This window comes from Grus americana, chromosome 23 (genome assembly GCF_028858705.1).
Source record: "Grus americana isolate bGruAme1 chromosome 23, bGruAme1.mat, whole genome shotgun sequence".
In the NCBI taxonomy this organism is placed as follows: domain Eukaryota; kingdom Metazoa; phylum Chordata; class Aves; order Gruiformes; family Gruidae; genus Grus; species Grus americana.
Window position 1 is genome coordinate 1,268,928 of NC_072874.1, and position 15,728 is coordinate 1,284,655.

Genomic DNA, 15,728 nt, shown 5'->3' on the forward strand with positions numbered 1-15,728 from the left:
TCCATGAAATATTGATGGGATTCACACACAGCAGACAAGCGGTGTGAGCTGCATTGCAGAGCTCGGAGCCGTGCAGCCAGGAAGGCAGCGGCTGCTGGGTAACAGGAAAAGCTCCTTTCCACAGCCCCTCCGTGCCGGCGGAGGCTGGTACCAGCCCCAGCCCCGTTGCGGCGGTGTGAGCCCTCAGTGCCCGAGTGCCGGGCGAGGGGTTGGGGTCTGAGCGAGGTGATCCCATCCCCGACGCCACCAAGGGCCCTGGGCTGGTTTCTTACGTCCCCGCTGCCTCCCCGTGGAAGCGGCCCAGTTTTTGGGGCTGCGCGGCTGCAGCATCACGCTACCCAAGGCAGCCGCTGGCAGCGACCACGCGCCTCCTCGTGCACGTCCCCAGCGAGGTCCTGCTCCCCCCCAAGCTGCCCGTCATGGCCACAACCAGCACAAGGGTGCAGCCAGTGCAGAGGCACCGAGCTCTGCCCTGCGGGAGCCTGCTCCAGGCAGCGTGTCTGGGGGATGGGACCGGACCATTAGGGATGCCCCGGTGCTTGCCGCAGAACCGTGAGCCGTCATCCGCCAGGCACCTAACCCAGCAGGCTGGGCTCAGCGGGAGCTGGCCATCCCCCAGCCGCAGCCCTGCCGGGTGGCTTTTGCTCCTCTGATTCTTTTATGTTGCCTAGGAAACGCTGGGATTCAGCACAGATCTGATTTAAGCGAGCGGCAGACGTCACGCAGGGACATGGGGGAAAGGGACAGAGTGGTCAGGGCACTGGCCCTGGGCTCCTTCTGTCTCGGAGGGGGCTTAGCCCAGGATCAGGCCACCAGGCAGGGGCAGACATGGGTGCCCCCGGCTCCCACGGCCGTCCCCAACCCAACGAAAGATGGCTGCGAGGTGGGTGTGGAAAGATGCCGTGTTCCTGCCTGTCCCTCCTGGAGATACTCCGTTCCCGGTGCTCCCGGACAGATCCTGTCTGCCAGGAGCATCGGTTCTGCTGGAGCTGCGGCACCCCGGCTGGCTGGAGAAGGACACGGGCTTTGTGAACGGGGATGGCAAAGGAATCACCATGGCAGAGGTGCGCGCGGACACAGCCGGGACCGAGGAAGACACACGCTCCAGCATGGGACAGTGGGTTCTTGCGTGTCACGCTGTCACTGCCGGGGCTGCGCTGGAGACCCCCACGCAGGGCTGCGGCTCCCGGTCCATCCCCGTCACGGGAGCAGCACGGCAGTGTGGAGGAAAGCGCCCGCAGCAGAAAGGCTGTTCAGACCCGACCCGCTCCCAGGCTTGAGGTACCGTCCCACCGCTTATCCCAGCAGAGATGCGATGCGTCCCTTGCGTCGCTGGAGGAGCCGGTCTCCACAAAGCCATCTCTCAGCCCGTCGGGATGTCCCTAGGCCAGAGCGTCGGCCGCTGTCGCCACCGTCCCATCGACAGGTCTGTGCAGGGGACCGAGCTCTTCACCCACGCCATGGCCGCCGGCACGTCCCATCCCGGCAGAAAGCCTCTGCCTGCCACAGACCGACCGGGCTGCGCGGTCGCCTTCTCGGCAAAGCCCCGTGTGCCGGGGCACTGCCGACACGAGCAGCTCGTGGTGCTGCTCTGCCATCCCTCCCGGAGAGGGGCTCCAGCACCGGCCGGGGTGGCTGAGCAGCTCCGGTGTTTTGTCCTCCTGCTCCCACCTGGATGGGAACAACCCGGCAGGAGCGTGCTGTGGGGTTTGCCCTGGGGCCCTCCTCCTCCTCCTCCTCCTCCCAGGCGCAGGCTTGCTAAACCTCGCTCGCGCAGCGGTCAGGTCGTGTTCCGGGTGCATGGGCAGGGGCCGGAGCACCCTTGGGCAGGATCCCCGAGCGCAGCCCCGGCTCAGCCCCATCCCAACTTCTCGCCTCCAAGCTCCGCTGTTCCCACAAATGGGGCACATTTGGACCCATCCTTTAATTTCAAGGTTTCTGTTTCCCGTGGAGATTGTGCGGGAGGATTAATGCCGTGCCTCCGGCGTTTTCCAGCCAGAATTTAACTTTTATAACCTGCCTGAGCAATGAGATTCGCAACTCCAGTAGCTGGAGTTACTCGTGAGTTCTCAGCTCATGTGCACTGAATTATACCTCTTGCTGGGCAATTAAATTTATACAAGTAACTGCCTATCAAATCTGAAGCAATTAATTAGAATTAAGTACTTTTAGGGGAAATAAGCCCTTGCCTTCCCAGTACAAGGAGGAGCACGTGCTTGCGAGCTGTGCCGCTGCCGCTTGCCCCAGCGCGTTGTGCCCCGCTCGGGACTGGCAGGCCCCGTAGTGGCAGCTCTAATAAGCTTTTCCTTCCCCAGAAGTGTTAATTTTAGGGCCTACCTGCTCCAGGCGTTGGCAGCATTTCAGCGCTCTCCCTCCAGGCTGGAGGCAGCCCCAGCGCCGGGGGGCTGCAGGGGCAGCCCGGGGCGGGGGGCAAAAGGACCTGCCGCCCCAATCCCTCCCTGGGGACACCCACCTTGGGGGTTTCAGGGAAGCAGACAGCCCCCCAAATCCCTCTGCCTCCTTCCCCGGCGAGGCAGCATCCCAGGCAGCCCCACCATGCTCATTTATCACCTCCCTCCTCCTCCTCTCCCCACCCATTGTCAGGGGCCCTTCCCCACCTGCCGGGCTCCTCCCTCCTTCCCCACAGCACCCAGGGTTTCCCATCCGTGTTTTGCCCCACATTTCTACCTCAGTGGGACATTGGGGGCCAGGGCTCCCTTGCAGCCCCGGGTCGTTCCTCTCCACGTGCACGCTCCCCGGGATGTGCCGGCAGCGGGGCTGGGCAGCCCCATCCGCTCCCTGGGGCCGTCTCCAATGCCCGTGACCCCCCCACGCTCCGCGTCACCTCGCTCCCCACTTTTGCCAGCTCCGTCATCCCCTGGCAGGTCCGTGACGGCTGCCTGGGGGGGACCCGGCGGGGTCATCGGGTGCCCGAAGCCCAGCACGGGGATGCCCCCAGCCCCACCGAGGCGCATCCCACCCCGCTAGACCGCTCTGCCCCGGCTTGGGGCTGGGAGAACTGGGTCAGCGATGTAACCATGGAGATGCTGAAGGAGATGCTGAAGCAGCGCCAGCACAGCCCCGCTCTCCAGAACCCTTTAAAGATTAACCAGACCCGTCACCCTCCGTCTCCAGCCGGGGATGGGGCTGGGGGGCTGAGCCTCCTCGGCGGGGACAGCGCTGCCCGGTCCTCCTCCACCCGCGCAGGGCGGTAAGATGTCTCCGTCTCCTCTTTTTCTTTGGGGTGCGAGCGCGGGGAGGGCTCGGCCCCGGCAGCCTCGCCGCAGCAGCAATCGAAATGCAACGGGGAACCCGTTTTCCTGCCGGTCGTGCTTGGCTGCGCGTTGTGCATCGGTGCCGGGTGCTGGCTGCGTGTCGGCCGAGCAGCCAAGCAGCCGGGGGGATGCTCCAGCCGTGACACCTCTCCCGGCTGCTCAGCCGGTGCCCGCTGCCTCCGTGCATCCCGCAGCCATCCCAGCCTGCGGGGGAACCGGGGCTGGCTCGCTGGAGAACTTCTCGGCGCTCGTGGCGGTTGTTGTCGTTTCCCACAAGGACGGTGCGTGGCGGCGGTAAGCGCTGGCGGGGGGCTGTGGGCGCTGCCCCCCACCCCACAGCTCGGGGACGTGTTTCCATGGCGGGGAAGGAGGGGGCTTGCGTGTGATCCAGCCGCTGCTGGAGCGTCGGGGTCGTTTGTTCTGCGAATCCCGGTGTTTTGCAATATAGAGAATAAATAAAATACAGAGGGGGGGTGAAGGTGCCGTTCCCTGCATCCCCCACCCGCTGCTGGGGAAAGGGAGCCGGGGGCAGAGGCAGCGTCAGGGCTGCCCGTGCCGGCCGAGGATGCTGTCACGGTGCTGAGGCCGGCTCGGCGGAGGGAACCCTGGGCTCCAGTGCTCGGGCACGGTCTCCAGCCGAGCTCGTCTCAGCACCGAGCGCCGGGCACCTCCCCGATCTCCCCACCCAGCACCCACTCTCCGCAGAGGCCAGAAGCAGATTGGGAAAAGAGATAAGGGGTAAAATTATGGGCAGGATAAAGAAAATCCTGCCTTTGGGCTGAGGAACGTGCGCTCCTCTTTACTGTGGCTTATCCTCGTGTGTGTTGCATTGGAAATGATCCCGTTAGTGCTGTGCTCTCCTGATCTAATTTGCTTCCACCCGAGCCTGGTGCTCTCCTGGCAGCTGAAGTGCCGAGCGGGGAAAACAGCAGCAGGAGCCTTTTGTGGTTTCCTGGCCGTAGAAATAACGGGGCTGGGTTGTGGCACAGCTCTTCCTGCCCATAACGCCGCGTGGAGAGGCCTGAGCTGGGTGCTGAGCCCTCGTGCAAAGGGATGTGCGTTTGTTTAGGCACAGCCTAAGGTCGGGTTTGCAGGTGGGGAAACTGAGGCACGGAGAAGGGAAGCGGTGTGCGACCGACCGAGGGTGCGCTGGGGCTGCAGTCGGGGAAGCGGTTGGGATCCGTTCCTTGCGCAGGCGCTTCCTAAGAGAAACCGCAGCCCCTGCGAGCGGCCGCAGCGGTTTGGGAACCCGAAAGGTGCCTGGTGAGCGGCGGGGGGTGGTGGAAAATGCTGATGCCAGAGGTCCCAAAGGTCCCAAAGGTCCCAGCTCAGCCCCGACCCCTCCTCGAGCAGACGCTGAGCATAGCGCAAGCGCTGCTGGCTGCTCTCGCCCATCTCGCCTTGCCACCGGCACACGGCTGTGCCGGGGCGGCTCCGGAGCTGGGGCTCACCCTGCGCCGACGGCTTTATCCGAGGGCTCGAGCCCTCGTGCAAATGTTTGTTCAGCAGCAAAGGCAGAAAAATCCCACGTGCATGTGTATACACGAGGGGATGCACGTGCTACGGTCATGGCACACCCCAAATCTTGCCGAAAGCAGGCGGCTGTGCCGGGGTCCCGCTCAGCAACGAGCACCGCGGGGTGCGAGGAGTGGGAGTGGAAGCGGTGGGTCGCTGCAGCCGGGGCAGCGCAGGGGAGGAGAACACCAGCCAGAAGGGAAACGTGGGACGGCTGCTGCTCTCCGGGAGCTCAGTAACGATATTAATGACTAATCACCCACTTGCCCCTGTTTGTATCCCTTCTGTAATTGATAAATCCGCTAGTTCGGCGGTGCTGGAGCCGAGCCCATGGCTCCCGTTCAGGTCTCAGCCCGCCCATGCCCCTGCAAAGCTCCTTGCCCCAGCAGCAGCCCCCCGCCTTGCCCCGCTCCCCCATTCCTGGCCGTAACGCATCCTCTACGTTTGTGACCATCTCGCTCTCTTGAAAGAGAAATATTTTTCCAGGCGCTGCCTCCATCCATTATCATAAAGTGGCTTCACTTGGCCTGGAGTTAATAATTCACCTTTCCTTGGAAGATGGATGCTCCCATCCCGCTGGAGTTTAAATATTCATGGGGAAGGGAAGGGAGCAACCGCTGCACCGCGCGGGAGGTCTGGCAGCCGCGTCGCAGCCTCCGCCGCCGGCGAACGCCCCGGTCCCGGCAGCGCGGCACCCCGGCACCAGCGGGTTCATCTGCGTGGCCCCTCCAGGCACCGACCGCTGCCGGGGCGTCACGGTGGACCCCAGCGGCAGCTCGGCGTGGTTTGCCGGGCTGGGGCCGGATGCAGCCCCCGCGGCAGGCAGCCATCTCGGGGTGGAGCAGAGGCACAGCTGGAGCAGCTCGTAGGGATGCGGCAGCCGCGGTTCGGAGAAGGAGACGCGCGGGGGGAACTTTGCTGGTTGCGACTTTGGGCAGCTTCAGCGGGGGTGGACGGGGCTGTCCCCAGGCCTCGGGGTCCCTTCGGGGTCCCAAGCCGGGTGGGGTGGTGGCACACCGAGCCCTCTGCCCACCGGTGGGTCTCTCCTGGCTGTCGGGGGCTGCCCACGTTGCGTGGGGCAGGGCTGGTGGGGGCACCCCGTGACGGCGGGTCCTGCACCCCCTCCCTCGCCAGCCCCTGCCCCCCCCCCCCGGGTTGGGAGAAACGGCCCCGACGGGTTGTGCCACCTGAGTTTCACGGCTTTGTAAGTGCCGCAGGGGACCGTCCATCCCCGTGGGGCTGCTCTGGGTGGGACCATGGTGACACGGCCGGTGCCACCACCCGGCGTTGGTGGGCTCGGCACATCCCCTGGCTTCCCCCCACAGCTGATCCCACCCAGCAGAGCCGGGGCCGGCGAACGTGCGAGCGGCTGACCATGTTCAACGGGGATGCCAGCTCCTCGGCGGCCAGGAATGTCGTCCGCAGCTCCAGCATCAGCGGCGAGATGTACAACATCGAGAAGAGCACGCGGGGCAGCGCCGACTCCGTCACCATCACCGCCAGCAAGAAGAGGCGCTCCAGCCTGGGCGCCAAGATGGTGGCCATCGTGGGGCTGTCCCAGTGGAGCAAGAGCACGCTGCAGCTCAACCAGACCGGTGAGCTGCCGCGGCCCCCCCCCCCCCCCGGCGCTGCCAGACCCCCCCCAGCTCGGCCCTTTGCTGTTAGGGGAGTTGCACGCTCCCGGCTGCCCAAAGCAACGCTCGAGCCGCCCGTGTCTGATGGAGGGACCTAGAGGAGCCCGTTGTGATTCCCTCCCCGCCCCGGCACTTCTCCAGCTGCCAAAACCATTTGCGAACCTGGGGCAGGGACGTTGCCGGAGCTCTGCCGGCACCGGGGGGCTGGGATCAGTGTGTCCCCCCGCAAGTAACGGCCGGTCCCGGCTGCAGGGCTGCGGGCAGGGAAGGAGGGAACTCGTAGAAAGGACTTGTCAAACGGTCTGGCTCTAGGAAATATTTAAATGCTTAAAATAGATTTTCAAAGGGCGAGGGAAGCAAAAAGCTCATTTCAGTGCAGGCTTTTTCTCTAGTTATTGCTTTCTTATTCCGGTCTTGTTGGCATTTCATGACTGGGGAGATGTTCCATAAAGAGAGGAGTTCATCTGGAGCCCTCAAGCCCTGCGCATCCGAGGTGTTTCTGAAGGGGCGTAATTATCCCCAAAAGCCAAGCAAGACGTGCCGGAGCCGGGCAGAACCGCACCTGGGGACGGCAGGACCGGGACCCTCGCGGCTGCCGGTGCCCAGAGGAGCAGTGCCCGCTCTGGGGGGGCTGCCAGGATCAGGCAAACACATCCCGGGGGGGCAGCCCCGAATTAGCAGGACAAACCTGACTCCCCAGGAGCAGCCGCGGCGCGGTGCCGACACACACATGCTCACGCGGCAGGAGCGGGGCTGCCGCCGGTGCCAGGGGTGGATGCTCGTGCCACACTCCTCCTTCCGCCATCTGCCACCGCCTGGGACACGCTGGCGGTGGGGACGGTGTGACTGCGTGGAGAAAGGGAGACGTCGGGCGGTGTGGGGGCTGTGCCCGCTTGCGGCGCTGGGGGTGCCCGTCCCCCGTGGTACGGGGACATCGGCGCACGTCGGCGGGGCCCTGGGGGTTTTGGAGGCTGGGAGGTGGCTCTGCAGCAGCACGGACCAGGCGGCGGGCTGGGGTGGTGTCAGCACATGTGAGCTGAGTCTGGCAGGTCTCAGCACGTGGGGGAGATGGCCGAGGTGCAGGTGGGCTCTCAGCCGTGCAAAGGCACGATGGCATCGGTGCTGAGCGAGGGCTGCGGGGAGATGGGGCTGGGACACGGGGGCAGCCCGTGGCTCTCCAGCACGGGGTGTGTGTGGCACCGGGACACGTGCCCACGCAGGGTGCTGCGGGGTTTCATCCCCGGGAGAGGTTGCATAAATGAATAACGTACCGACGGTGGGGAGCAGCACGTGGGGAGGCTCTGGCTGTGCCTGGCACCCCAGTTCTTCCGTCTGGTTTGACGCCCGTCCCGCAGGAGGGTCTGGGGGCAGCGAGCGCTTCCCGGGCTCACCCCGTGTCTCGGCTTCCAGAGGGCGGCCCCAAAAAGCTGCGCAGCAACATCCGGCGCAGCACGGAGACCGGCATCGCGGTGGAGATGAGGACCAGGGTCACCCGGCAAGGCAGCCGGGAGTCCACCGACGGCAGCACCAACAGCAACAGCTCCGACGGCACGTAAGGCGCCGTGGGGGCCGGGACCTGGGGCTGGGCACCCTCCCTGCATCTCACTTCAGACCTGGCAGCCCGATGCTCCACGAAAGCCCTTTGCTCTCCCCGGCGCAGGTTCATCTTCCCCACGACCCGGCTGGGCGCCGAGAGCCAGTTCAGCGACTTCCTCGACGGGCTGGGGCCGGGCCAGCTGGTGGGGCGGCAGACGCTGGCCACCCCGCCGATGGGTGAGTGCCGGCCGAGGGGGCTCCCTGCCCGGGGAGGGGGTGCCGTCTCCAGCCCCGCAGAGCAAGAGCCGCGTCTCGGCTGGTGCGGGGCTGGGCAGAGCGGAAGGATGCTCCAGCGAGGGGGAAGGGGCTGCGGTGGGGAAAGCGGCCGCGCGCTCCTCCGCAGGGCACCGGCTCGGTCACAGCAGGGTCCCTTGCTGCCGAGCACGTGCCGGGTCGGTGCATGGCTTGCAGAGGCTCTGGCCTTCCCCGCTGCTCCGCGAGGGGAGGGAATGTCACGCAGGGCTCGGGGCAGGACCCCCGCGGGGGGAAGCAGCAGCTCTGCCTTTTCCCGAGGCCTCTCCCACCCCTCTGCTGTGCATCAGCTCCCCCGAGCATCCCGCTGCAGAGGGGACCCAACAAACCCAGGTTTTGTTCCATTTTTCCCTCTAAAATCCAAAATAGCTATAGAAAGTCACGCCCCAAGCCCGAATTTCCAGCAGCAGCAGCGTGTCCCCGGCTGCTCCCAGGGCACACCGAGGTGTCTGCCCCGAGTCCTGCTGAGGGGCCGGAGCTGCTGGCAGTGGGGACAGCTGCCCTGGGGGGGGGGCACAGTTACTGGGGTCCCCCATCCTGCCCCCCCAGTCCCTGCAGCACTGGGACCTGGTCCTGCTGGCCCCGTGTGAGCCCCAGTGGGAGGGAAGGGGCCAGTTGGACCCCTCTGGGTTTGCCACCTTCCCCGGGGGGGGGACACCACTGGCTTCCCTCGGGGTGAGGTCCCGCAGTGCCCGTGGCACGCCGAATCCCTACGGCTCCTGCCATTCCCCCACCGCGGCATTGGCTCGTTCCTCTCCCGCCGGCCGGTTCTTCGCGCAGCCCCCGGTGCTGGCCCTGACTTGCTGTTGAAATGCCAAGTGTGTTTTGAGAACATCCAGGTTCATCTCACTCCTATTAAACCCCGCCGGGACGTCAGCTCGCCCCTTCCCCGTCCCCACTGCTCCCCGGGGCCACAAGGCAGCGAGCGACGGGGACCCGCCGGCCAAGGGACGTACGTACGTACGAGCAGGACAGCGTAAGCGGGAGAACTTCACACCGAGATGAAGAGGCGCCTGGACATGGTTTTTTTCCTGCAGATGCCCCTCCGCAGGGAGCGGGAAAGGACCCCAGAGAAGCGCCCCGGGTAGATGGGTGCTGGCGGGTGCTGGCCCTGGTGGGGTGCTCAGCCGCCGACCCCTCTGCCCCAGCCTCTCCTGCTCTTGCCGGGGTCTCGCCTGCCCCCCGGCTCAGGGCATCGCCTGGCCAAGGCGCAGCCCTGGTTAATCCCGGCCCCTTTTCCCATCACGAGGGGAAAAAAATCGCCCTGCAAGGCTGCCGTGGGATGGAGCCGGCAGGGAGGGTGGGAGGAGGGGGCTCTCACCCGGTTCTCTCTTCGCTGCTTAAATCCAAGCGTCTTCACATCAGCTTGGCTTTGCCCTTCCTCCAAATTCATGATAAATCACGCACCCGGCGGCGGGATGCTCGGTGTGCCTGAGCGCTGGGTGCTGAGGATGGGGGAGCAGCAGCGCTGGGGGGCACGAAGGGGCTGCCAGCCCCGGGGACGACTTCTCCCCGTGCTTTTCGGCAGCACCAAAAGGGAGAGCTGGAGAGGACGCGGGGCTGTGGCCGTCCCCAGTGGGAGGTGGCCATCGGGGAGGGTGCTGAGCACCTCTCGTCCCTCTGCCTAGGCGATGTCCACGTCGGCATGGCTGACCGGAACGGGCAGCTGGAGGTGGAGGTGATCCAGGCGAGGGGACTTATCCCGAAGATGGGCTCCAAGTCCATCCCTGGTAGGCAGCTGGGGAGGGAGGGGGTCGGGGACGGAGGGGGAGTGCTGGGGACGGGCGCTGTGCTGGGACCATCACCGGAGCCTGCTCCGAGTCGGTGCTTCTTGCCTGTTTTCCGACACAGCCACCTACGTGAAAGTTTACCTGTTGGAGAACGGCGTCTGCCTGGCCAAGAAGAAGACCAAGGTGGTGAAGAAAACCTGTGACCCGTCGTACCAGCAGCCTCTGCTCTTCGAGGAGAGCCCCCAGGGCAAAGTCCTGCAGGTGACGCACTCCCCCTGCGGACGCTTGGGGACCGGGAGGGATGAGGGGAGCAAGGACAGGGCACAGAAACCCAGCGTCCTCACAGCCGTCCTTCAGACCGCAGCCTCCCCATCCCGATCACGGCGGGTCCTCCCCGGCCGGGCACGCTGAATTTGCCGAGTTTTCCCCGAAACTCCCACCCGGCAAGCGGGGCGGCTGCCCTGACGCCTTCTCTGCCCCGCAGGTGATCGTCTGGGGAGATTACGGGCGCATGGACCACAAGTGCTTCATGGGGATGGCCCAGATCGTCTTGGAGGAGCTTGATCTCTCCAGCGTGGTCGCGGGCTGGTACAAACTGTTCCCCACCTCCTCGCTGGCCGACTCCAGCATCGGCCCTCTGACGCGCCGCCTCTCCCAGTCCTCCCTGGAGAGCTCCACCAGCCCCTCCTGCCCGTAGGCGGCAGGGTGGTGGGAGAGGCCGGGAGGGGAACGGAGACATCCTGACCTATCAAAACTGTTAGTGGATAGCTGTAAATATCCCGTCCTTTTTTTCTTTTTTTTTTTTCCCCCCCTTCCTTTTTTCTTTTTTTTGAAATCTCCTTCCCAAAACAAACCCGCTCTCGACACGCTCCTCCCCGAGCACGCGTCCCAACGCGCGGAGGGGGACGTCGGAGAGGGAGCGAGGGCTGCGTGTTTTGAGGCAGGGGGAAGGAGAAGCAGAAAAAAACCAACAACCCCAAACCACCCCCCACCCCCCCCGTCCCCCCCGAGAGGCAGACCGAGGGCTGCGACTGCCGACCGATCCCGAGACTGTTACCACACCTCGTCCCGGCACCCCGTCGGAAAGGAATCGACGCGACGCGTTTCTCTCCTGACCACACGGCGAGAGCATCTCGGTCTGATTCATTCAGCGCCGCTGCAAGCAGCATGTTGACGAGGTTTCTTTTCCTTCGATTTCGCTTCCTTGCCTCTGCGGAAAAGGTAGCTTTTCAAAGAAAAAAAACTCAGAAAAAAAAATCCAACTCAGCACTATTTTTTTTTCCCAAGGAATGTAGCATCTTCTATTATGTAGCTTGCCACGTGCTAACAACACACTCACTCTCTGCAATATCTAAGAGACTCCGGATTGACCGGAAACATCCGACAGTCACTTCCCGTTTGTTCGTTTTCCAACACGAATCCTGCGACACTGAGCAAGCACTTCTGGTGGCCATTTTTCTTTTTCTTTTTTAATGTTTTTTTTTTTTCGATAGCATGTAGCCTGTGACCAGTGACATTGCCAAAGCGAGAGAGAACAGAAAAAGGTGCACTCGCCTCACCATAGCATACGCTGGTCTTATCCTCGTGTTTCACCACTGACCGTGGTCTTGTACAGCCAAAGCAAGACCCAAAATATAAACTCTGTGATGCCTCACGTGAAAGTCAGGAGAAGGTGACCCGGCGGAGCAGGAACACCGTCACGCTGGTTGATCGTCGGTCTCCCAGCCCCTTCGTCCCGCGAGGGCCAGCTCAAGGTCTGGGACGCTCTCCTGGGGTCTGGGGCGCTCTCCTCGATACTTGAATTCCAGGTAGGAGCGGAGGGTTCGCCAGACTGGGGGCAGGACGCACCTTTCTCTGACTCTTGACTTGTTGGTACGCTACAGGGGAACATCTCAACAGCATCTTCCGCTGATCTGGAATTAGGGTGACTGAGAGGTTACGAACAAAGGACTAGATGCTTTGAATTTATTATCAGGATGAGTGTTTTGGGTTTTTTGTTTGTATGTTTTGTTTGTTTGTTTTTAAAGCAGCATTTTGGTTCCCCCCCAAGGGACCAGTTCTTGTAGCAAAACCGAGAATTACGGAAGCTTTTTTTGAAGGTGCCTAATGAAATTTGCTGAAAATACTCAGGGGAGACACCACTAGAAACTCTCGTTTCTTCATAAAATATACTTAACGCAATGACTGTCCTGAAGGATCAGTTTCCAAAAGAGAGAAAAAACACCAACACACCAAAAGACGAGCAGTCTTGAGACTGGAAGAGGAAAAAGGTTAATGGGGAATTTTTACTGACCAGATGGCTCTGACCTTCAGTCTTTAACACAAATCAACCCACAGCACAGTTGGGATTTTTTACAATTATTTACTGGCAAAGCAGAGAATTTCACAATGCACAGAGCACAACAAAACCAACCCCTGGTTCTCCTGGCGATGCCAGGAACGATGAACCAGCTCGACCCCATTGCCACAACGGAACAAACCCAAACCTGAAGGAAAAGACTGTTGCGCTGAAGCTGTCCCCTCCACAAACCCAGAACTGGGGGGGTCAGCAAAACTCCGCTGCTCGGCAGCTGGTTTACCCCACGCCGCCACGATTTTAGCGACATTGCGTCAAGGAATTTCAGCTGCCGTCGTGGACTTTGGATCTTTATCAAATCAAAATCACCGCAGACCTCTGAGAAGAGAGTCGGCTGGACGCTGCTGACCGGGGATGGAGAGGGGTCTGCTTCAAGACCCCGGCGCCCGCCGCGTAAAGGATTAAATCCTCGTCTGGCAGAGCGGTAAGTGCTCGTTCAAGCCCCACGCACCGATCTCTGAGCTCGCGCTGAATGGCGATGTACGGGCTGTGGGATGCACTAACGGTCTCAAGCGGTTTGAGGAAGCCAGCGCGGTGCCCTGACTACTGAAACAGGAATAAACAATGGTTTGAACATGACGTTCCTTCCAGAGCACGAAGCAGTTATATGAGGTCAACGGCGCCTGGATGAGGCTAAGCTTTCTCTGCCCCGGCCTGCGAGATTTTTGAATATACGTGAGGGAAGGCATCTTAAGAGGAAAAGCTTTCTGCTCCTTCAAGCTAACATTATTTGCTTTTGCTTTACCAACTCTATTTCAATGGAAAAATGAAAAATCTCCGTGTGACGGGACGATAACCGTGTCCACGGGGAAGTGGAATAGCAGCGTGGGCAGAGCAGGGAGCTCTGCAGGTATTTTCTGCTCTCTGGTGCGGAGCCACCATCCCACCCCCTTCCCCTTCCAGCACAGAGCTCCCTGGCCGTACATTTCTCCAGCGAGTTGCAGAGCTTCACTGCTCCCCCTCTCCGCGAGCAACACGACGCGTTTCTTGAGATAGCGAACGGAAGCGGGTGACGAGCAGCGGGAACACCGGAACAGCGGGAACACCGGGACAGCGGGGCGCACGCCCACAGCAGCAGATGCCTGAGGTCTAGCAAAAGGCTCACTGGTTCTGTGCCAGCTGAAAAACCTTCCCTTGCTCCAGAAAATCCAGAGAAAGGAACTATCTTCTGGAAGGCACACCTGGGTACTCCAGGGATCGCGGAAAACCCAAATACTTTGGTTTACTTTTTACCATTGGTTGGCTGAGGACGCATTGGAGGGTAACAGCACAGCTAATGTCAGAACAAACCGCCCCAGTCCTTTCTCAGCGGCGCATTCTCGTTTGCTGCAACGCGATGGGCTCGTGGGAACGATTCCTCCTGCTCACTGAGAGCCCGGCGAGGTGGAGCCACCATGCCAGTGACTCCAAATGATGGTCACTCACTAGACAAACTGAAATCCGTCAAAACCTTAACTTCTTCACTTTCAGCACTACACGTCCGGTTCCGCCCCCAGGGAGCTGGTACTCACGTCTCTGGGGAAGCATCTGGGTCAGGACCCAGGTTACACTTGTGTGGAAAAACCAAAACGAGAGAAGAGACCGAATTGTGCCACGTTTACCTTGCGACATCAGCTCCTTCTCATTTCTGCATGCGGGAGACCGTGTCAGATATTTTCCCTCCTCGAACAACAAGAACAAAAAAGCCAAGACACCCAGTTGCTTTCTACACACACACACACACCAGAAAAACCACAGGCTTCTGGACTCCAGGTTGTTTTCTGGGGAAATGTTTTATTGCAAAGGGCATTTTTTTTTTTTAAATGTACTATATGATTTGCAAAAGGTGGCTGCACTGACTAGGTATTATGCTTTAGATTATTTCCTCCCTTTCCTCCACCTTCCATCAGGAAAGGAATTCAAACCATTTGACTTTCCAGATATTTTCCCCTAGACAGAATAATTAATATTAAACTGAATCAGCTTTGCAGCCCGTTTTATACCCAGCACTCCCAGCAGTAAGCGAGCAGCACCCACCTGAGACACACAAGACCTTACTACGGCGCAGCCGACAGCAGATGCTGGTGTCACAATCAAGGCACCCGACTTGAGTAACAAAGATGGATTTTGCCAAAATAGCCTTGAAATGATACTTAAACATCCCCTAAACTCTAGTAAAGAAAGTGTCTCGGCCACGCAGCAAAGCACAGAAAGCACTGCATGATTTTGTGCCCAGGCCTATGTTATCCCTGGGTTTTCTACAAGCCTGGAATGGGCTTTTATTTGCCAAAGTTGAGTGACTGAAAATTTTCTCGGGCACCAGAAGGTGGGCCAGGCTTCTGGGCTCAATCAGAAATTAGCTCCTGTTTCATCAACGTCGTAGCACGCTGAAAGCGTGGGGAGAGGATGCTTAGACGTAGTTTTCCTGACATCGAGTGAGATACAGAACCAATTACCTGGCCAGCAATCAAAAAACTAAACCTATTAAGTGGCTTCGGAAAATGCCACAGGGCAACTGAGACGGTGGGAAGTATTCCCTCCACGGCCCCCTTTTCCAGCTCTTAAAACCTTTTCTCCAGAAGCAGTTAGAGATGTAGCTCTCGATTGTAAATACGAGACCAGAAATCCCTACAGGAGCGAGATCAGGATTCCTTCTGCTGATAGGGAATAACTTCTGTCCACTGTCTTACGCGACTGCTCTAGCAGCGATGAGACTGACAGTCAAGGCTGTATTTGTACGTGTTTGCACGCATCGGTGCACGTGAGAGGAGTTAACACATTTAAATACCTTTGCTTGTTTAAAGTGGGCTTGCAAATACTCAGCAGCAGTAAGTAGAGTTTAAGGGTCTTTACTGATACAAGACCATTTATAAGAACAGCACCGGTGATGTTTTTTCAGGCATAAAGAGTCCACCTTCTATTTTCTTCCAGTTGACTCAGACACTTCTTCCCAGATTGATGTGAAACGCTCGGACAGCGCACATCTGTAAACTTCCTTAAGGGTGTGCATTTGGTTACCGATTTGGAAAATAACTGCATTTTAAAGGTCAAGGAACAGTGTTTAGGCACCGTTCTTCCTGGTGGCTGAATTCAAAGTCCTAATGTGTTTTACATCACAGATGGAAAAAGATATTAAGACCTCTCTCTGCTTTCCTTTGGGTTTTCATGCCTCCAGACAGGTCTGTAAAATTACCTTCAGCAAAAGCAAGGTTTGCATCCCGTGACGTGCCAAAGGCACGACAGCCTGCTCCAACGTTTCTCTAGCAAAGCTGTTTCAACTGGAAGTCTTCCCTCCACGTTCACAAGCATAGGAAACACCCCCAACCCTTGGCTGGTTGTTAGAGGTGCAAGAGTCAGGCTTATGAGCTAAGAAGAAGGTTGAAAGGCTGCA

At 60.3% G+C, this 15,728-nt stretch overlaps 1 protein-coding gene across 5 annotated transcripts in view; it reads left to right on the forward strand.

The window, feature by feature from the left end:
* The window catches only part of RIMS3 (regulating synaptic membrane exocytosis 3), a 128,342-nt gene that overhangs the window by 4,348 nt on the left and 108,266 nt on the right, over positions 1–15,728 (forward strand). For 2 of the 5 annotated variants that reach the window (XM_054802296.1, XM_054802298.1), the window contains exons 2-7: positions 6,116–6,385; positions 7,835–7,976; positions 8,085–8,197; positions 9,901–10,002; positions 10,124–10,263; positions 10,487–12,556. In XM_054802296.1, coding sequence (XP_054658271.1) covers positions 6,166–6,385; positions 7,835–7,976; positions 8,085–8,197; positions 9,901–10,002; positions 10,124–10,263; positions 10,487–10,699 — 930 coding nt within the window. In that variant the 5' untranslated portion in view covers positions 6,116–6,165 and the 3' untranslated portion in view covers positions 10,700–12,556. Of the gene's footprint in view, positions 1–2,909; positions 3,212–3,306; positions 3,570–6,115; positions 6,386–7,834; positions 7,977–8,084; positions 8,198–9,900; positions 10,003–10,123; positions 10,264–10,486; positions 12,557–15,728 lie in introns of those variants that run through there. The other 3 variants (XM_054802299.1, XM_054802300.1, XR_008573968.1) reach the window with 3 other exon arrangements.